This window comes from Ranitomeya imitator, chromosome 4, assembly GCF_032444005.1.
Source record: "Ranitomeya imitator isolate aRanImi1 chromosome 4, aRanImi1.pri, whole genome shotgun sequence".
In the NCBI taxonomy this organism is placed as follows: Eukaryota; Metazoa; Chordata; class Amphibia; order Anura; family Dendrobatidae; genus Ranitomeya; species Ranitomeya imitator.
The window spans coordinates 257,392,181-257,413,908 of record NC_091285.1 but is presented as its reverse complement, the minus strand read 5'-3'; the positions used below and the strand labels follow the sequence as shown (position 1 = coordinate 257,413,908).

Here is a 21,728-nt window from a genome sequence, read left to right as displayed (position 1 = left end):
TGTCCAATCACTTTTGGTCCCTTGAAAAAGAGGACGCTATGCATTACAGAGCTATGATTCCTAAACCCTTTCTCCGATTTGGATGTGGAAACTATCATATTGCAGCTGGGAGTGTGCACTTTCAGCCCATATTACATATATAATTTTATTTCTGAACATGTTTTTGTAAACAGCTAAAATAACAAAACTTGTGTCACTGTCCAAATATTTCTGGCCCTAACTGTATGTCCACTTTTACCTTTTATTGAATTTGCTTAAAGTGGCAGTCCGACGTTTTCTAATTATCTCCTCCCGTATCCATCAGTAATATGTGCACAGTGTATGCATTAAATACTTACAAATTGCCGCCTTCTCCCATTTCAAACGCCTCAACGGTCCTTTACTGCAACGTGTCACTGCAATTCAGTCTAGTCAGCTCACACATCATTTTATTTGTGGCCCAGAAGTCATTTTCAAGATTTAAGTCTATGAGTCTCACATCAAGGCTATCATAAGATTACGGGATTTAGAGAAAGCAATGAATTGTCTGCTGGTAAGCCAGCTAGTCCGAGCTGTGCTCACGAGGTACCAAAGAGAACCGAAATGGACTTTGAAATGAGAGAAGGCAGTGATGCATAAGAATTTGAATGCATACAATGTACACATTTTACCTATCACTAAAGGAGGAAAAGATCATACAAATTCTACTTTATGGGCTTCAATTTGTCACAAAAAAATGAATTAAATATTGCAACATGTTAGCAAAACACTTTATAGATTGAAATTCATACACGTTGACACATATAAGATAGACATCTCCTGGCAAAGTATCTCAAAACCATATATTTTATTTATGATTTCTTGCACCGTTCGTCATATTATGCTGCACGAAGTGTCAAGATAAGGGAGGAAATAAATCTCAGGCTTTCAAGGCGCCATTGTTTAAATGGCATCTGTCATATATATATGGTAATGATGGTCATAGAAGTTGAATAATATGATACCTTTACATCTGTGATCTGATGTCTTATTCTGAGGAATCCATATTTTTCTTATATGTAAATTAGCTGTTAAAACCTATACGCCGGACATTGATCTCTCTGATAATCTGCCTCCAGAGCTTTTTTAAATGAAAGGTGGAGTTACCAGTGTCAGACATGTAGATCAGGAGGGCAAGCTGTCAATCACTACATTCAAGCTGGTAATGCCCTCTTTCATGTAAAGTAAGCTCTGAAAGCAGTTTCTCATGGAGATCTATGTCCAGCCCATATATTTCTGTGGCTCAGTTACATATTTTGAAAATGTTGATTTCTGTGTAATAACTTGATAACTGTGATCCAATGTTATATTCCAGAGAAATCCACATTTTTCTTAATATGTAAATGAGCTTTTAAGATCTATGGGTGGAACCGAGATCTCATGGAGAATCTGTCTTCACAGCTTATTTTACATGAAATGGGGCATTACCTACATGTAATGACTGTCAGTCTGCTTTCCTGATCTGCATGTCTCACACTGGTATTGCCCCCTTCATGTAAAATAATCTTTGGAGGCAGATTTTCAGGGAGATCTATGTCCCGCCCATAAATCTTAACAGCTCATTTGCATATTAGGGAAAATGTGGATTTATCTGGAATAAGACATTGGATTACAGATATCAAATTATCACTTTATTCAACTTTCTATGGCCTGTGTGTCCATATAGATTGTTTACTAGGGTTAATCCTTGTGACATATTATCTTTAATAAAGCTTTAAAGTGGTCAATTTTTTCCACTTTTAAGACATTTCTACTAAATGGTGAAACATGCTTTTTCCTTGAAGGTTTAGGATGAACAAAACCTATAAACAAGGGAGATTGTTCCACAGCATTATACAATATGAATAGTCTTTATTAAATCATAATTGACAAAATGAAAAATACTTTTAAACACATTAAAAAATATTGACAAGTTATGCAAGGAAACGATCCTGTTGTGCACCTGAATAGCCTAAATTTACGCCTCTATAAAATACAAATAAAAGTAAAGCTCTAAAACAATGCTTTAATATATTGATCAGATAACTATAAAGGTCACCGTGCTTCACTCCATCCAAATTCAAGTAAGGAAACTATAAGCAGCAATAATGTAGTCAAAAGAAAAATCAGGCCAAATTGCACATACCACGGTCTGTAATGCACAACCGGGACCACCCCAACGCACGTTTCATGTGAGCTTTTTCAAAGTGGGCTTACCACTGTGCAAATGAAAGGGTGATAAATAGGGATACAAACCAATAAAGATGACACTTTTGATGGAGCAGCTGGATCAGGAGCTCACCTTCTGCACCTCTGGGTTCGGCGTCTCGTTACGCCTCATCCCCCTTGATGTTTTGTGTCTGCTGGTCACTCTGTCAGCGGGGATGTGGCATTATGATGTGGATAGCCAGGTGCTCAACAGGACCATCACTTGCTTATGTATTTTAACATTTTTAAAAATATTTGCTTGTCATGATTTTAATAAAGATTTTTCATTTTGTATAATGTTGTTACATAGTCTGCCTTGTTTATAGGTTTTGCTTTAGAGTATCTTATTTATCGATGACTATCTTGGCCTTTGTTTTGATTGGTTATAAGGTTACATATTAGTTAATCTGAAAAAAAGTATTACAGTCATACCATTTAGGAGATTTAAGAGGCTGTTTTTACCATTAGGTGGTACCTTTTGGGCCCTATTTTTGCAGTCTAATGAGATCCACTCCATCATATCAGTTCCCAGTAACTATGATATAAAAAGCCTATTTTAGTTTCTACTCTGTCCTAATGTATCCTGCACACGCTGGCCTTCCTCTATATGTATGAAGCCCAGAGAAGATGCTGGACTGCGTCTATGAGTCTAGTATCCTTGTAGTTATGCCATCTCGATGTAGTAATAATTGAATTCTTCACTTAGCCAGACAGTGTATTTCAGATTGCCATCATAGTGGCTCACTGGTTAGCTCGATTAGCTATACAGTATTGGGTTCATCGTATATAACTTGGAAGAACAGCTGCAGAACGTGTGACTTATCACATGACAGGGATCACTTGGATACAACTAACTGTAAAGTGTCAAGAAAAGTGAGGAAATGATTATAAATTCAGAATAATGTGTAATGGCATAGAGTATATTTATGCAATGTGTGATCCTGTACAGTGTAATTATTAAATTACCTTTCATAGACATATGTTATTCAGTGCACTACCGCTTACTTTTTACCTATGGCTCAGTGATGAATTTCCTTTTTATCAATAGCGCTCTCATTTGTCAGCTAGATGAATGCTATCTCGTTTCAGGAGACCTTGACAACAAATCGAATGGTTGCTGTACATATTCAAAAGATTTGATGAATGTAGGCAATTTAGAAATGTTCTTGGAAGTGATCAGCTTTTTATTCCGTGTTTCAAGCTTGTGTGTAAGCATTAGTGTATAAAGGGCACCGGTGTTGTAGAGCTGCCGAAGAACTTACCGCCTCATTGGGGTCGAATTAAGACTTTTATAGTCAAAAAGTCTTTGTCACATGCGTTCTTTTGTTTGGGGGGTTTCTGAGCTGCTGAAAGCATTTAAAGAGCTTTAAAAATTGTATTGAATGGAAAATCTCGCTTTTTACATGAAGGTAATTACACAGGTGGTAAACCTCTGCTGAACATGTGTTCCAAGGACATCCAGTGTGTGGTTGCCAAGGCATGTAATGGCATCACCGGAGAGATTTTTTAGCTCTCTATCTTTATGAATTTACTCCTTCATAACAAACCTCCAACTATGTAAGCTTTATGTGAAGTGACAGCAGAGACACGCCATGTGACACTGGTTGTGTAGTATTGTTAGCCGTTTTTTCTAAGCGATGGATGTGATTATGTGATGGAGTACTTTGGTAATATACAGTGGCAGCGTTACTTTAGTACAGCACTAACAACATGGACTTCTTTTTTTGTAGTTGGGATGACAGCAGTTCTGCTAGCAGTGGCCTTAGTGATACACTTGATAACCTCAGCAATGATGACCTGAATACATCCTCTATTGGTTCCTATTCCAATGCATTTTCTCCAAGGAAAACCAATCACACACCGGTAAGTGCCAGCCATCATCACATTTCCATTACAGTCGATCATAATCTGTTTATGAATTTGAAGTTTAAAATGTAAATTTCTGCTGCATAAGCTGCAATGGATTTGACAACAATTTCATATTGGTGGGCATTTGACACTTAGCGCCACCAGCAGTCAGCTGATTGTGTTGCTGGCAGAGGCAAGATCTAAGCAGTATAGATCCAGAACACAACTTCACCGGCCTTCCTGAGGGCCACGGACTGGGTCAGCCACCGTGACATCCCCTCTGAGAACAGAAGGGCCTGGATCCGAGTACCCCACGGCCCTACGGGGGCGCTCCACAGTGCACATCCCCGAACGCCGATCCATTCTTTCTCTATGGGACTGCTGAAATAAGACAAGCTCGACAGCCTCATAAGGAATGAATGTGGGAATGACCGTTACCACTCCATTCTAACTAGGATAAAGGTGCCCATTCTGCCAATTGTTGCGCTGCCCAGTGGATGGACTATTCCCTGCAGATAGGTAATCTTCACTGGACAACCCATTTAAGACCAAAAGATCCCACGGTAAGTAAACCCCTCTCGCATGCACTACCCCTACACTAGGCATAAAACACTTGCTTAAAGTGTTACATTAAGAAGGTTTATTCCTTTCTTTGCAGAATTGCATTTTGAAAGTAGTCTCTAATGTGAAAATAATTATTTTTGAGCATTACTTTAGTTTTGGATATTTATATATATTTTGTGTTTTTATTGTAAGTGAAAATATGTCATTCTGTTTCGAAACTTTACAGTTTTTTGATAACATTATGTATAATGCTGCACCTATAAACTGACTGGAAATAGTGCCTCCTGCTGGCCATAAAGGTTCACATACACTGTCATACAGGGTTATTCCTGAAAAGTCAAATGACTACTAGTTGTGTTCATTGTACAAATACAGGAAAAAAATGATGATGGCAAACTGATATTTTAGAGCGTGCCGTACAAGCAGCAGTTTAAGGTGGCATGTTGTTTTTTTATAAACAGTATAACAAATCCACATTGCTGTACCTAGTATTTAACTATAGATCTGCTCTATGTGCTGCAGCTAAAGACAGAAGCTGAGAAGACTTGGTGCAATGATGAGATGAAGAAACAAGACGATGAATATGATTTCAGTATGGAGAGTAGCAAATGGAAAGGGCTTTCATCTGGGCTGTCCGACGATGCAGAAAAAGGAGGACAAAAGTCTCTATCTATCTCTCAGACTGGGTCATGGAGGCGAGGAATGACTGCCCAAATAGGAACGACGTCATCTAGGCACAAATCCGGAAGCGGCTCACTAAAAACGCCAGGTGTGAAAAATAATCTATTTTTCTTGCTGTTTTTATATTTCATTCTTTTTTAAATACCTTAATGTATTTTTCTAATATTCCTCTGTTATGAATGCATTCATCATTTTCGACTAGGAAAAACAGATGATGTAAAAGCTTCTGAAAAAGTGAAAGCGCCGCTTAAAGGTGGCCCTTTGCAGCGCTCCCCCTCAGACGCAGGAAAAAGCAGTGGGGATGAAGGTAAAAAGCCACCTTCCGGAATTGCACGACCAACAGCCACTGGCTCATTTGGCTTTAAGAAAGCTGGAGTTAGCTCCCCCACAGTAACTGGAAGTGGGGTAACTGTGACTAGTGGATCAGCGACACTGGGGAAAATGCCCAAGTCATCGGGAATTGGAGGTAAAGGTGCTGGCAGGAAGACAAGTTTTGATGGGTCAAATCAAGATGATGGCGTGTTGCTGGCCAACTCTAAAGCCACTCTGCAGTATCGAAGCTTGCCGCGACCTTCGAAGTCCAGTACTAGTGGTATCGCAGGAAGGGGAGGACACAGGTCAAGCACAAGTAGCATTGACTCAAATGTCAGCAGCAAATCAGCCGGTGCAACGGGCAGTAAACTACGAGAACCTTCAAAAATCTCCGAGCGCTCCAGTCCTGTCAGCATCACCCAAGCAGACAAAGACAAGGACAAGGTGTCCGATTCAGAAAGTGTCTCTTTATCAAGTTCTCCTAAATCAAGTCCGACATCAGCCAGTGCCTGCGGTACTCAAGGTCTAAGGCAGCCGGGATCGAAATATCCTGATATTGCTTCTCCTACATTCCGAAGGTGAGACCGTGTGTATGGCTGATATGTGTTCTCTGCACCATCACCATTTGTCAGATAGGTTTGCTGGTAACGCTATGGCATTGAGACTCGCATGAAGTTTTCTGGGACTCAGAAATGGTGTCAGTGTGTCAGGAAATAACACAATACATTGGGCTAGGTTTACATTTCTATCAGGGTACATTAAATTTCACATTGTCAGAAAGGCAGGAAAAAATAATAGAACATGCAACGCTTTTTTTCTGATGAAGTTATAGACAATGTGAAGGCTGCGCTGCTGACTGACCTTCACGTTAAGACTTTGTTCACTACTTTTAATTACTTTAAAATGGGCCCATGGTGGTCCTAATGTAAAAACAACCTATACTGAGAGAGCTAGGGAACTGTTTTTTCTGCCCTCTTAAAAGCCCCCCACTGGAAGAGGAAGCAGTCCAGTAGATGAATATGTGGGGGGGTTTTACACTAGGACAGCCATGGGCACATTATTAAAGAAATTTAATTTGGTAGACAACGCGTTTATGGGTTCAGGAAATTTATGAACAATTCTACAGTACGTACATTAATATGATGTAATAATTTCTTAGGATAAATTTGCTAAAATTCTAGCACAATTCTGGCAGCGAAAACTGTTCTCCTTGACGTGCAACATATCATTTATGCTGCCCATGGTTCCCTTTAAGCATTACTCTTAATGCACATGGCAGAACACGCAGAATCCCTCCCTGTTGTGAATTCTGTGGCCAAGCTCCCTCCTGTGGTCGAGAGTGGTACTTCGGCTGGTTCTGTCTATGAGCTTCCTTTGGTGGATGAGAGTGGTACTGCGGCTTCTGAGTTTCCTTCCTCAGGTGATGAGGTTAAGTCGTTAGGTGCTGCTCTATTTAACTCCACCGGGTGCTTTGATCCTGGCCTCCAGTCAATGTTCTAGTATTGGTCTTGCTTCCTCCTGGATCGTTCCTGTGGCCTGTCTATCTAAGCTAAGTTTTGCTTGTGTTATTTTTGCTTGCTATTTTTTCTGTCCAGCTTGCTTTATTGGTTTTTCTTGCTTGCTGGAAGCTCTGAGACGCAGAGGGAGCACCTCCGTACCGTTAGTCGGTGCGGAGGGTGTTTTTTCCCCTCTGCGTGGTTGTTTGTAGGTTTTTGTGTTGACCGCAAAGCTATCTTTCCTATCCTCGGTCTATTCAGTAAGTCGGGCCTCACTTTGCTAAATCTATTTCATCTCTGTGTTTGTATTTTCATCTTACTCACAGTCATTATATGTGGGGGGCTGCCTTTTCCTTTGGGGAATGTCTCTGAGGCAAGGTAGGCTTATTTTTCTGTCTTCAGGGCTAGTTAGTTTCTCAGGCTGTGCCGAGTTGCATAGGGAGCGTTAGGCGCAATCCACGGCTACCTCTAGTGTGGTGTGTTAGGATTAGGGATTGCGGTCAGCAGAGTTCCCACGTCTCAGAGCTCGTCCTTTGTTTTTGGTAATTGTCAGGTCACTTTGTGTGCTCTGAACTTCAATGTCCATTGTGGTTCTGAATTACCTGTTCATAACACCTGCCATACTGTAGAGTAGGCACATATTATTATTATTATTATTATTATTATTAATACATTTATTTTTAGACATTGCTTCTTTCCTTTAAAACAATTTTCAATAAATGATCATGTCTGAAATAAATTATGTTATCACAACATTCATACTTTCAAGGAATGCGTAATTAGGAAAGGATAATTCCTATCCTGCAGATAGGAGTCTCATAAATATATGCAATAAAAGAACACATTTGTGATTAGCTGTAGCAGTTATTGTTACATCTCTGCTCTACTGCTGTAACCCCACCTCTTATAGATAAAGTGATTTCTACATTTACATTCTGACCATGTGAACAAAAATGATGGCAAATAAAATGATTCCTTATCTACAGAGCAGGAAAAATGATGTATTCGGTGTGGGGAGCTGTCTCCCCCTTGTGGGCAAAGTAGATATTTCACTTTTTTTCTTACATTTCTTCTTCAAGGAATAACTTTGTGTATTATCATAGAAATCGTCTATTTTCTTGTCACTAATAAGGTAATGAAAACATATTTTTATTAGTTTCATTTAATGTCCACTATAAAGCACATCTTCTAGATCTGGCATTATATTTGTACAGCCACAGATCTATTATTAAGAAGCCAATGTACAAATCCTTTATTCTGCATATAGGCATTCCTAGTTCTAGTGCGTGCAGATGTATCATTCCCTTTTTGTTCCCTGGGGCCTAAGGCTGACACATAAGACAACATCAGTGTTATATTAAGGGGGGCAGCTGTTATTGGTGGTGCATTTTGGGCCAGAAGTATAATTGTCAGCACAAATTACATTAGAAAAACGAATTATTTGTATTTGTAAGGCCACATGTGACCAATACTAGAATATTTGATCTTGGATAATCCTAGCATATATGATGGAGTCATCACATATGATCATGTGTCATGCTAGATAGATAGAAAGCAAGATGTGTGACCATCACATGACCAGGACGTGTACTGAAAATTTCAATGTCAAATTTTCTTAAGGGCTTAGTTTGTCACAAGGCAAATTTAATGCGTTATCGTGCCTTGCTAGCATAACCCTTGACAGGCTGGAATTTACATCACAACCACTGAGTGGTCACCCATAGATGCAATTAGCATACACTTAGTAACGCAAAAGCATGGTCTATTTAAAACCTGGTCATCTCACGCCATACATCTTGTGATATGTGGAGCCAAGAGAAAAGGTAGGGAAGACCCCCTAGAAGAAGAATTGATTCTGGCCAGCTTTTATGCCAGTATCCTGACCCAAGAAGGTTGAAAATTCGCGTCATTTTGGCGCAACTTTTGGCCTTTGCAAGAGCTGGGGCATGGTGACAGCCACTTGTCAAATTCATGATGATTGACAACGTTCACTATGCCACAAATCTTAGCAAGAACTGGAGTAAGATTTTTGGCAAGGAGCAGGTAGAAGTGCACAGCTCTTGTCCAGCACTCCTGATTTATGATTTGGTGTGCGCCTCGTCATCTGACTGTACCATGCCTCCTCATCACAACCGTGATGCGTGAACAATGCTGGTCTTGATATATCGGGCCCATAGTATGTTAGAACAATTGTAAGACAGCGTATAAGAATTAATATGAATGGGAAATTTATAAATCTCATTTAACACTTTGTTAAATCTGTTTACAGCGTGTGAGTATTTCCTTCCCGTAATTCATTACATCCTCCATATAGTTTATTTCCAATGTTTTGAGTCAATCAAGCATGTTATTGCAGCTACTGAGATAGATCAATGATCCATGTAGTCCATAAATTATTTATGAGCTCCTGGTCATGAAAATTCAAAAAAAACGCGACATAATACATTTCTGACATTTTCTATTATTTTGCAGATTATTTGGTACAAAAGCAGGAAATAAACCCTCTTCCCCTGGCAGTGTCGATGCTGTGAAGTCTGCTTCCGTCATGTCCAGCCCCAGCAGCACCTCCCTGGCCAGACAAGGCAGTTTGGATTCTCCATCATCGGGGACAGGTAGCATGGGAAGCGCAGGAGGACAGAGTGGAAGCAGCAGCCCTTTGTTCAGCAAACCCAATGAATTAACCCCTGATGTTATCAGCTTAGGACATTCCTTGGCCTCCAGCCCAGCTTCAGTTCATTCGTTTACATCAGGTGGTCAGGTGTGGCCAACTAATTTGAGCAGTTCGTCTGCCGGTAGTAAAGATACTCCTAGTTACCAATCTTTGACAAGTCTTCATACCAGCTCAGAGTCCATAGATTTACCTCTCAGTCATCATGGATCATTATCTGGACTGACAACATGTACGCAAGAACTACAAAGCATGCTTATGCGGACTGGTAGTGTGAGATCAACCCTCTCAGAAAGGTGAGTAGGTTTGTCAAGAATAATTGACAATTTTCTTTTTTTTTTATTTCCTGTTTATTATGTAGAACCAACTTATTATGTACAGAGGTTGTTGTCATTCACATTAGTCACTGTGCCCAGTGAGGCTAACAATCAAATCTCCATAATTAAAACACACATACATGAGTACATTTATTGAGAGCTAGCCAGCATGATTGGAGTGGTGAAAAGTCACCAGGACTGGTCCACCAAGCATTTAATTGAATGTTTTTGCTTAAAGACCGCAGCAACATTTCAGTACGAAACATACCATACCGACCCGAAATGGCAGAAATGGCAGTGCCATGGTTCTGGCAGCATCAATCAGCTGTCAAGCGCATATAAAGAGGTTGTCTTCATCAGAAGTAACCCTTCCGATTGTGGACTTTCAGAATTCCGAAATTCTTTGAGATTTTAAGACATGTTACTAGAGTACTCCATGGCAGCTGGACCAAGACTAAGTTCCTATGAACGTTCTTCTTCAGCACTCGAATGCTGACATCATGGGAGCTTTTAGCATTTACCAAGGCACCAGCGATGTCATGTCTAGGCCTCTTGGGGGCTTGTTAAATGCTCAGGGGCCCAAGATGATGGCATTCAGGCGCTGAATAAGTGCTCAACTATACATGTTGCTATTTAGTTCATAAGGAATTTTGCCCTCCAAAATGATGCTACCATGTTTAGGGTTTGTTCATACTACGTTTTTTCCTGGCTGTTAAAAACATTTGTTTTCCAAGCAGAAGAGGTTTCAGGAATTGATCATTGTCACAGCCATTTTCTGAGGATTTTTTTAATTCAATTTTTGTAATGTTTTTGTTGGTCCTTTCTTTGGGGGAGATTTTCCGATTTTTTTTGATCCGTTAATCACTGAATAAACTGCTATCATTTTCAATATGATCAGAAAGGTGCCATGGCATCCTCTGGGCATTGTTTTTAGCCTTGATTGCTATTATGAATTATGGATGGTCCTCCTGTCAGAAAAAGTCTTTTGGAATGGACTTGTTATGTCTTGGCGTTTTTGGAAGCCCAGAGCATTTAAAAGACACTCAAAATCCAAAAGCCCGAACGTATGAACATCAAGCTATTTTTCCACAGAAATTAAGTAGAAAGAATCTTTTGAATATATTTGAAGCTTTTGACCTTTTTCCCAGCTCAAAAAATGCCAGAATAAAACGTAATTTGAACACAACCTTACGGTCTGTATACTGTGGCCTAAATATAAAAACACATAGTATAAAAATGAATAGGGCAGCATTTTAAGTGCATGCTAGGACACAATAGTGGAAAGTATAATGACCAAGAGTGAGTAACTGTAGGCTCTCTTCTTTTTATATTGTACACATTTTAAATAGCAATAACTTTTTTTCTGTTAATATTTTTGTCTTATTTGTAGGGGTTATCTTTATCTTAACAGTTTGCAACTTGACCGAAACACCCTGCCCAAAAAGGGACTGAGGTACAAACACTCCTTGAGCTTGACTGCTGCCTTGGTACACTTTGGGCGTCTCTTGCTTTCTGTCAGTCTATTTGGTTCCTCACTGTTTGATGCCGATCAATTTCCCTTTCATTAGAAACATTCTGGATATTTCTTTAGAAAGAGTGCGTTCACATATAGCTTTTTGGTGTGGATTTTGGAGCAGATCTGCTTTAAAAAGTCATTGTGAATGTACCGTAGCATATCGTCTAGGATATGGTCACAGAACCTTGGCTGAAAAGTGCTAGTTGACAGTAAGAATGAACTTCCTAAGCCATGAAAGTATTTATTATAGAAATCACTGGCCAAGAAGCTTACTTGTCATGGCTCTACAGTGCATCTTCATGGTACAGGACCAGGCGAGATAATGTGTCTTCAGTGTTTCAGAACAAACTCAAGAATCTAAGCTCAAAATCTTTGACTCATCTTTGATTCCTTGTTGGCTGCTTTTACTTTCGTTCCTATTGATCTATGTATCTTTTTCTCCAGTCTTTTGTATCCAGCGTTGTGCACTGCTTTAAATGTTGTCTGTAAATTAATGGTATGTTGTTATAAGTGTATATTTTACACATGGGAAAATGGTACAATTGCTCTATTACAGCAACCTACTCTGCAAAGTACTCCTGGTTGAGAAGCTAAGCATTTCCATTTCTATTGCTTACTGTGGCATATCATTTCTAGCTGTTTTTATGCACAGGTTTAATGGTGTGCAGCTAAAATCAGTGAAATAATGGCCTGAAGCAACTAATTAATACTTAGAGGCTAACAAATACAGGAACGTTCAGCTGCTACTTTTGGATGCATGAAAACAGCTGTTAATGGTTCCCTGTTCGGTGATGTTCTCCAACAGAGCACACATTCCATTAGTAAAAACGCTGAATTTCCTACCTAGACAAAAAGGTGTTGTGAATGTCTAATTAAATTTTGTTTTGTAGAGTTTTTTTATATCTAGTTTATTTAGAATTGGACATTATTTTCTAAAGTGCGCAGACTCCATAGTCATTGGTTAGTAGATAGAGTTTGTGCGAATCGATTCGGACATCCAAAGCCATTGGCCATGATGGTGTTCTCTGGCCACTTGACGGGAGTGTGAGAACCAACTCTTACTGAACCATATGATGCACATATGAAGAAATGTAGATGCTGTCAGGCACCTGGTCGTTCTCCTACTTCTATCAATGGCCACAGATCACTGTTGCGGCCAATGGACTGGGTCTTGGGAGTCGATTTCCACCACCTCTATTAGTAAACATATTTATGTACTCCTTAGGCACATGCCTTCAAGTGCCTTTCAATATCTTGCACAGTATACAGATAAAATGATAGTCTGTGACATATGTGCACTGTGTTGTAATAGACTTTTACTTACTAATGAGGTTACTTTTAAGGTGCCTCTCTTTTCAACTTCAAATTAAGGAGGTATTTTCAACTTGGAGCTTTGACATTTCAACAGGATACACCATAAATGTCTCATGGATGTAGTTTCCACATCTGAGAATTGCAGCTTTTTCAATAACAGGAGTTTGTCTCATATCAGTGCGAGTGGAGGGTGATCGTACATGCATAGCTTTTCCTGTTACTTCTACGGGATTTTTGTAAACAGTTGCTTAAGCATGTGCTATGCAATTTTCAGAACTCCCTCTTTGAATTCAATCGGTTTATGCATCAGGGACATAATGGGAAAAATCTGGTCCTTAGAAGGTTTTAAAAGTAGATACATACCATCTCAAATGAGCAAAAGCACAAGACAAATTTTACCACATCCTTATTTATTTATGTAACAATAACTAGGTCAAAATGCAGAAACACTGTCTGAAAAATGAAGCATAAAATTCAAAACAACTGACAATCTTTCCGGTAGCGGACATCCCAGAAAAATCACCCCAAAGTTGAACTGTGCAGTGCTTAGAGAAATTGCAAAAAAACCCAAGAGCTGCAGCTCAGATTCTAAAGGCCTCATCATGTTAAATATTCTAGTTCATAACAGCACATTTAGAAAGATACTGAACAACCTGTTTGGAAGGGTTGCTACGCGTAAGCCTTTTCTTTATAAAGTGAACATGGTAGCTCAGCAAAAATTCGCAAAAGTTGCAACTTAACAAACCATAAGATACCTGGAACAATGTCCTTTGGACAAACGAGACAAAAGTATTGATGTTTGGTCATAATGCCCTGAACCACATTTGCGAAAACAAGATACAGCATATCAACACAAAAGCTTCATATTAACTGAGATATTTACTGAGATTGGTATTCATAAAAAATGAAGTTATTGATGCTAAAAGTGTTTCTACAAGCTATTGATTCATGGGGTGTACTTAATTTTTCACCCACTGCTCTAGCATTTTGGTCTAGTTTTTACAAAATAAATAATGGGACATTGTAATACGTCACATTGTTCATCTGAGATTGTATTTAACAAATTTTAACACCTTATAAGGACCAGATGTTAATTATGACTTTTTTTTGTAAAACCATAGAATTCAAAGGGGATGTACTTGCTTTTTGTCATTACTGTATATGGCCACCTTTTCATTTGATGTGACTCAAAATGGGGTACTCCTTTGGAGGTAGGTGTGGTTCCCAGTGTTGGGACCTGCAGCTATCATTTATTTATGGTGTATCCTCTGGGAAGAGAATACATTTAAATAATTAGTTTACTCCCCTTAACACATCTATATAGTCAGCTTTAAACTTTCCAGTAGTTATGTCCTGCATTGTAGTACCAAATATGATATATTAACCTCTTCATGACCTTGGGATTTTTCGTTTTTCCGTGTTCGTTTTTCACTCCCCTCCTTCCCAGAGCCATAACTTTTTTATTTTTCCGTCAATTTGGCCTTGTGAGGGCTTATTTTTTGCGGGACGAGTTGTACTTTTGAACGACATCATTTGTTTTAGCATGTAGTGTACTAGAAAACGGGAAAAAAATTCCAAGTGCGGTGAAATTGCAAAAAAAGTGCAATCCCACACTTGTTTTTTGTTTGGCTTTTTTGCTAGGTTCACTAAATGCTAAAACTGACCTGATATTATGCTTCTCCAGGTCAGTACGAGTTCATAGACACCTAACATGACTAGGTTATTTTTTATCTAAGTGGTGAAAAAAAATTCCAAACTTTGCTAAAAAAAAAAAAAAATTGCGCCATTTTCCGATACTCGTAGCGTCTCCATTTTTCTTGATCTGGGGTCGGTTGAGGGCTTATTTTTTGCGTGCCGAGATGACGTTTTTAATGATAGCATTTTGGTGCAGATACGGTCTTTTGATCGCCCGTTATTGCATTTTAATGCAATGTCGCGGCGACCTAAAAAACGTAATTCTGGCGTTTTGAATTTTTTTTTCGCTACGCCGTTTAGCGATCAGGTTAATGCTTTTTTTTAATTGATAGATCGGGCGATTCTGAGCGCGGCAATACTGAATATGTGTAGATTTGATTTTTTTTTATTGATTTATTTTGATTGGGGCGAAAGGGGGTGATTTAAACTTTTATATTTTTTTTATTTTTTTCACATTTTTTTTAACTTTTTTTTTTTACTTTTGCCATGCTTCAATAGCCTCCATGGGAGGCTAGAAGCAGGCACAACTCGATCGCCTCTGCTACATAGCAGCGATCTGCTGATCGCTGCTATGTAGCAGAAATGCAGGTGTGCTGTGAGCGCCGACCACAGGGTGGCGCTCACAGCCACCGGTGATCAGTAACCATAGAGGCCTCTAGGACCTCTATGGTTATCATCCTGACGCATCGCCGACCCCCGATCATGTGACGGGGGTCGGCGATGACGACATTTCCGGCCGCCCGGCCGGAAGCGGTAGTTAAATGCCGCTGTCTGCGTTTGACAGCGGCATTTAACTAGTTAATAGGTGCGGGCAGATCGCGATTCTGCCCGCGCCTATTACGGGCACATGTCAGCTGTTCAAAACAGCTGACATGTCCCGGCTTTGATGCGGGCTCACCGCGGAGCCCTGCATCAAAGCAGGGGATCTGACCTCGGACGTACTATCCCGTCCGAGGGCAGAAAGGGGTTAAAGAATAGGCTTATAATTCATTTTTATAGAAAAAAATAGCTACTAGTGGTTTTAGAGTATAACAAAATATATAGATTTTTATACACATTTAAACATGAAATTAAATGTATACATAGGTGAATTTGGGTAAAACTGTTGTGCATGTTTTTTAGTCTTTTTATCTTTATATCATTATGTTAAAGTCTGGTGCATTTCAAAATAATTAGGTGCTCTTTTACAGTGGCCATAGTTTATAATTCCCCATTTTGTAAATGCTTAAGGTTGGGTCTTTTCTCTGGGTCACAAACTAATACCATATTATATCATCATGTTATATGCCCCTATTCCTCATATGTTGCACCTAGTGCTTAATTTAACTAAGCTGCTGAATGTTATGATTTTATCATAAAGCACAATAGTACAACCCTTTTCATCTGATGTCATTGTAGCTTTTATTATTCAGCAAATAGTATGCTTCATTAAAATTTTCATGAAGAGGAGGTCCTGCATTCCTTGAAATCTTAAAGTAAACCTGTCAGCAGGAGTGTGCTCAGTAACTTGCAGACACTGTCAGGTTGGCACGGTTAAACTCATTAAAATTATACCTGGGGTCTTGTGGTTCTTGTGTAATCGGGGCTGCCTGTGCTCAGGTCTTTCCTTGGTTTCTCTGGCTTAGAGCAGGAAGATAAGACTGTGCCTACAATCCCACCCTGGAGCACCGGCATATCATTAACTGAGAACTTCTAACACTGATTAGACAAGAACCACAAGACGGATTTATTCACCCCAGGTATAATTTTAATCAGTATAACAGCGCAAACCTGACAATGTCTGTAGGTTACTTAGCAATATCCTGCTGACAGGTTCACTTTAATGTTGTATACTCTTAAATAGTTCAATCCAAAACAAATATCGTGAGGCTTTTTTCACCACCAATACACGTTGCTCTGGCATGCATGGTTATTACATACATATACTCTTCTATGGCATTCTGTCCGATGAAGGTCTAATGTGGACCCAAAAGTCACAATATTTGTTTTGGATTGCACCATTAAAGAAATCCATACTTGAAGATTGCAAGGAGTACCAGCCCTCTTCTTCATTTACATGGTGTTATACCCCTCCCAAGCACCCGCTTATACTGAGTGACCTGTATCCGACACATTATAATTTAAAATTTTCAGCAAACTAAATATCTTCATGATAATCTATATATCTCAGACAAGAGTTTCTGAGTTACTCATAAAACCAACCAAAATGTTCTTTTTCTTTCTATTCCTCAGGTACACGCCATCGTCCCGACAGACCAGTCAGGAGGAAGGTAAAGAGTGGTTACGTTCTCATTCCACTGGGGGGCTCCAAGACACCGGCAGCCAATCGCCGCTTGTCTCCCCATCAGGCATGTCCTCCTCTACTAGTGGGAAATATCACTATTCCAATTTGGGTAAGAAATAATAATAAGCAATTAGCTGAATTGTATAACTTGATTGTTGGGCGGGTCTCAGACATTTAACTGTATCCCTAACTATTCCTATTATTACTGTAGACTAATAAGGCCTACCACTTGCTAAGTACTACCCTATTTTCTATCCTGTCCTTATCCCTGAGCTGAGTGCACCACAGTTACCTTAGGCCTTACCTTCCAGTACCCACACAGCAGCATCAGTACTGGTAACACCTTGCATTAATCACATCACACTTTACACATTTCACAATAAAATGCAATAGAGCCGCATATCAATATTCACACTACACAAATTGTTGTCTTCATGGGCAGGTGTAGGACAGTCTCTGTCACACCCTTACATGTCAATCAACCAAAGGAGAAGGGTGCTAGGCAGGGAATGTAGCACCAGGCCGAGGGTGTAAAAGTCTGCCAGGTTTGCTTTAAGAACACTGGAGCTTATTTATCAGTATAAAATGGAAAAGTAAAAAAGGAAAGGATTATGGTACCTTCTGATGTCATTTTTTTGGCAGATGGGGAGCAACTAGATTGAGATATACTCCAAAATGATTGGTTCATATAATTGAGTAGTATTACCGAAATGTCAAACCATACTGAATGAATTTTATTATACTGCATTAAAGTAAAAGGTTTCTCAATTTTTCCTGAGGTTTCCACTTAGAAACCAAAGAAACTTTAAGTGCAACCTCCCCTTCCCCATGCAAGAGAACCCTGCGTTCTGCGCCTTAAGGAATTATAATTCCTCAATATTGTATTTTCCTAAAAGCATAAGGTGCACTGAATGTTGCGTCATCATAATAATGTATGATTTAGTGATTGCCCACTGCTTTTTTATAACTGATCTTTATCGGAAAGTTAATTTTGTGCATAAACAGCCTATTTCAGGTTCCTCCACAGAATTTCTTTTAGGTTCAAGTAAGGAGTAGACCTGATCTTAATAAAAGTTGAGTAACTCCGCAAATACTCTGCTTTATTTACAGCATGTGTTAAATCTCATTGTCATGCCGTGCCGTAATCACAGTTCTGTGTGCTGCCATGCCAAGTTCTCCATGTAATCCCTGCTGAGTGCACAGAACTTGCTCCATTTTGGAGACTGTGGTCAGTACACTGGGTCCTGCACAACTATCTCCTGAGGGAAACACTATCCATTTCACAATGCCTGCAACACAATACAATATACAGTATTACAGGGCTCTACTAACATTTTTAATGGTATAACTTGAAGATTGTGAGCCCCAAAGTAAAATCTATATACAGGGCCTCACCCACCTCATATGGGTGGTTCATAGTATTGGCCTTCGTATATGTGTCAAAGGGACTTTTTTTGCCCCACTTTACCCACCTAGTCTCCAGGGCCCTGGTGCAACCCCTACACCAACAATGCCACCACACCCACCTGGTTTAAAGGGAATCTGTCATAGCTTTTTGCTACCCCATCTGAGAGAACCATTATATAAGCCAAGTGGTCCTGATTCCAACTATGTGTCGTTTACTGGGCTGCTTGCTGCAGTTTTGATAAGATCTGCCAGTTCTCTGAATGCTGAGCTCTGTATTACCCCACCCACAACCACATCAGTGGATTAACAGCTTTCTGTGTACACTGCATAGGCAGAAATCAGTGAATTTCTACAAAGCTAATGAAAATGGATGACTAGATGGCAGCGGGTTTACTAGTGCCCTAGCGATAATATCCTGATGATAAAACAAGGCCTTATTGCTGGAATCAGGGTCTCTGTCTCTACATCATTATGCTCTTAGATTAGGTGACAATGACCTGGTGACTGATTTCCTTTAACCCCTTAATCCCATATGACGTACTATCCCGTCCAGGTGACCTGGGACTTAATTCCCATGGACGGGATAGTACGTCATATGCGATCGGCCGCGCTCACGGGGGGAGCGCGGCCGATCGCGGCCGGGTGTCAGCTGCCTATCGCAGCTGACATCCGGCACTATGTGCCAGGAGCGGTCACGGAACGCTCCCGGCACATTAACCCCCGGCACACCGCGATCAAAGATGATCGCGGTGTGCCGACGGTGCAGGGAAGCATCGCGCAGGGAGGGGGCTCCCTGCGGGCTTCCCTGAGACGATCGGTACACGGTGATGTGCTCACCGTGTACCGAGCGTCTTCTCCCTGCAGTCCCCGGATCCAAAATGGCCGCCGGGCTGCATCCGGGTCCTGCAGGGAGCACTTCCGGGTCAGGATCAGGCTGCAGCTGCAGCTCTAATCCTGCCCGGCTGTATGTCAGATCACCGATCTGATAGAGTGCTGTGCACACTGTCAGATCGGTGATCTGTGATGTCCCCCCCTGGGACAAAGTGAAAAAGTAAAAAAAAAAATTTCCACACTTGTAAAAAAAAAAATAAAAAAAAATTCCTAAATAAAGCAGAAAAAAAAAATATTATTCCCATAAATACATTTCTTTACATAAAAAAAAAACAAAAAAACAATAAAAGTACACATATTTAGTATCGCCGCGTCCGTAACGACCCAACCTATAAAACTGGCCCACTAGTTAACCCCTTCAGTGAACACCGTAAGAAAAAAAAAAAAAAACGAGCCAAAAAACAACGCTTTATTATCATAACGCTGAACAAAGAGTGGAATAACACGCGATCAAAAAGACGGATATAAATAACCATGTTACCTCTGAAAACGTCATCTTGTCCCGCAAAAAACGAGCCGCCATATAGCATCATAACCAAAAAAATAAAAAAGTTATAGTCCTCTGAATAAAGCGATGCCAAAATAATTATTTTTTCTATAAAATAGCTTTTATCGTATAAAAGCGCCAAAACATAAAAAAAATGATATAAATGAGGTGTCGCTGTAATCGTACTGACCCGAAGAATAAAACTGCTTCATCAATTTTACCAAACGCGGAACGGTATAAACGCCTCCCCCAAAAGAAATTCATGAATAGCTGGTTTTTGGTCATTCTGCCTCACAAAAAAATCGGAATAAAAAGCGATCAAAAACTGTCACGTGTCCGAAAATGTAACCGATAAAAACGTCAACTCGTCCCGCAAAAAACAAGACCTCACATGACTCTGTGGACCAAAATATGGAAAAATTATAGGTCTCAAAATGTGGAGACGCAAAAACTTTTTTGCTATAAAAAGCGTCTTTTAGTGTGTGACGGCTGCCAATCATAAAAATCCGCTAAAAAACTCGCTATAAAAGTAAATCAAACCCCCCTTCATCACCCCCTTAGTTAGGCTAGGTTCACATTGCGTTAATGGGTTAACGCTAACGGACAGCGTTGCACGGCGAAAATGTCACAATTAACGCCGTGCAACGGGTCCGTTAGCACAACCATTGACAGCAATGTGATTTTCAGGTGTAGCGCATCGCTAGAGCGTGCCATTTTCGGCTCGCGCTAGCAAGGTGCCATTCTTTTGTGGCGCGCCTCAGACGCTGCTTGCAGCGTCCGCGGCGCGCCCGAGGTCCGATCCCCGATCTTCCAGAGCGGGGACGTTAACGCGACCACTAAACACGACACCTAAAAAGACATTGTGTTAGCGCAATCCGCTAGTGCTAAACGGATTTCCCTAACGCAATGTGAACCTAGCCTTAGGGAAAAATAATAAAATTAAAAAAAATGTATTTATTTCCATTTTCCGGTTAGGGTTAGGGTTAGGGCTAGGGTTGGGGCTAGGGTTAGGGTTTGGATTACATTTACGGTTGGGATTAGGGTTGGGATTAGAATTAGGGGTGTGTCTGGGTTAGGTGTGTGGTTAGGGTTACAGTTGGGATTAGGGTTAGTGGTGCGTTTGGATTAGGGTTTCATTTATAATTGGGGGGTTTCCACTGTTTAGACACATCAGGGGCTCTCCAAACGCGACATGGCGTCCGATCTCAATTCCAGCCAATTCTGCATTGAAAAAGTAAAACAGTGCTCCTTCACTTCCGAGCTCTCCCGTGCGCCCAAACAGGGGTTTACCCCAACATATGGGGTATCAGCGTACTCGAGACAAATTGGACAACAACTTTTTGGGTCCAAGTTCTCTTGTTATCCTTGGGAAAATAAAAATTTGGGGGGCTAAAAATCATTTTTGTGGGAAAAAAAAGGATTTTTATTTTCACGGCTCTGCGTTGTAAACTGTAGTGAAACACTTGGGGGTTCAAAGTTTTCACAACACATCTAGATAAGTTCCATGGGAGGTCTAGTTTCCAATATGGGGTCACTTGTGGGTGGTTTCTACTGTTTGGGTACATCAGGGGCTCTGCAAATGCAACGTGACGCCTGCAGACCAATCCATCTAAGTCTGCATTCCAAATGGCGCTCCTTCCCTTCCGAGCTCTGCCATGAGCCCAAACAGTGGTTCCCCCCCACATATGGGGTATCAGCGTACTCAGGACAAATTGAACAACAACTTTTGGGGTCCAATTTATTCTGTTACCCTTGTAAAAATACAAAGCTGGGGGCTAAAAAATCATTTTTGTGAAAAAAAAAAGAATTTTTATTTTCACGGGTCTGCGTTATAAACTGTAGTGAAACACTTAGGGGTTCAAAGTTCTCACAACACATCTAGATAAGTTCCATGGGAGGTCTAGTTTCTAATATGGGGTCACTTGTGGGGGGTTTGTACTGTTTGGGTACATCAGGGGCTCTGCAAATGCAACGTGACTCCTGCAGACCAATCCATCTAAGTCTGCATTCCAAATGGCGCTCCTTCCCTTCCGAGCTCTGCCA

General features: G+C 40.3%; 1 protein-coding gene across 9 annotated transcripts in view; it reads left to right on the top strand.

Annotated features, from left to right (window-relative positions):
• NAV3 (neuron navigator 3) overlaps positions 1 to 21,728 on the top strand; it is a 1,008,138-nt gene that overhangs the window by 895,119 nt on the left and 91,291 nt on the right. For 7 of the 9 annotated variants that reach the window (XM_069764543.1, XM_069764542.1, XM_069764540.1 and 4 more), the window contains 6 exons: positions 3,936 to 4,068; positions 5,140 to 5,386; positions 5,501 to 6,188; positions 9,579 to 10,070; positions 11,482 to 11,544; positions 16,849 to 17,009. In XM_069764543.1, coding sequence (XP_069620644.1) covers positions 3,936 to 4,068; positions 5,140 to 5,386; positions 5,501 to 6,188; positions 9,579 to 10,070; positions 11,482 to 11,544; positions 16,849 to 17,009 — 1,784 coding nt within the window. The remainder of the gene's footprint in view (positions 1 to 3,935; positions 4,069 to 5,139; positions 5,387 to 5,500; positions 6,189 to 9,578; positions 10,071 to 11,481; positions 11,545 to 16,848; positions 17,010 to 21,728) is intronic. The other 2 variants (XM_069764539.1, XM_069764545.1) reach the window with 1 other exon arrangement.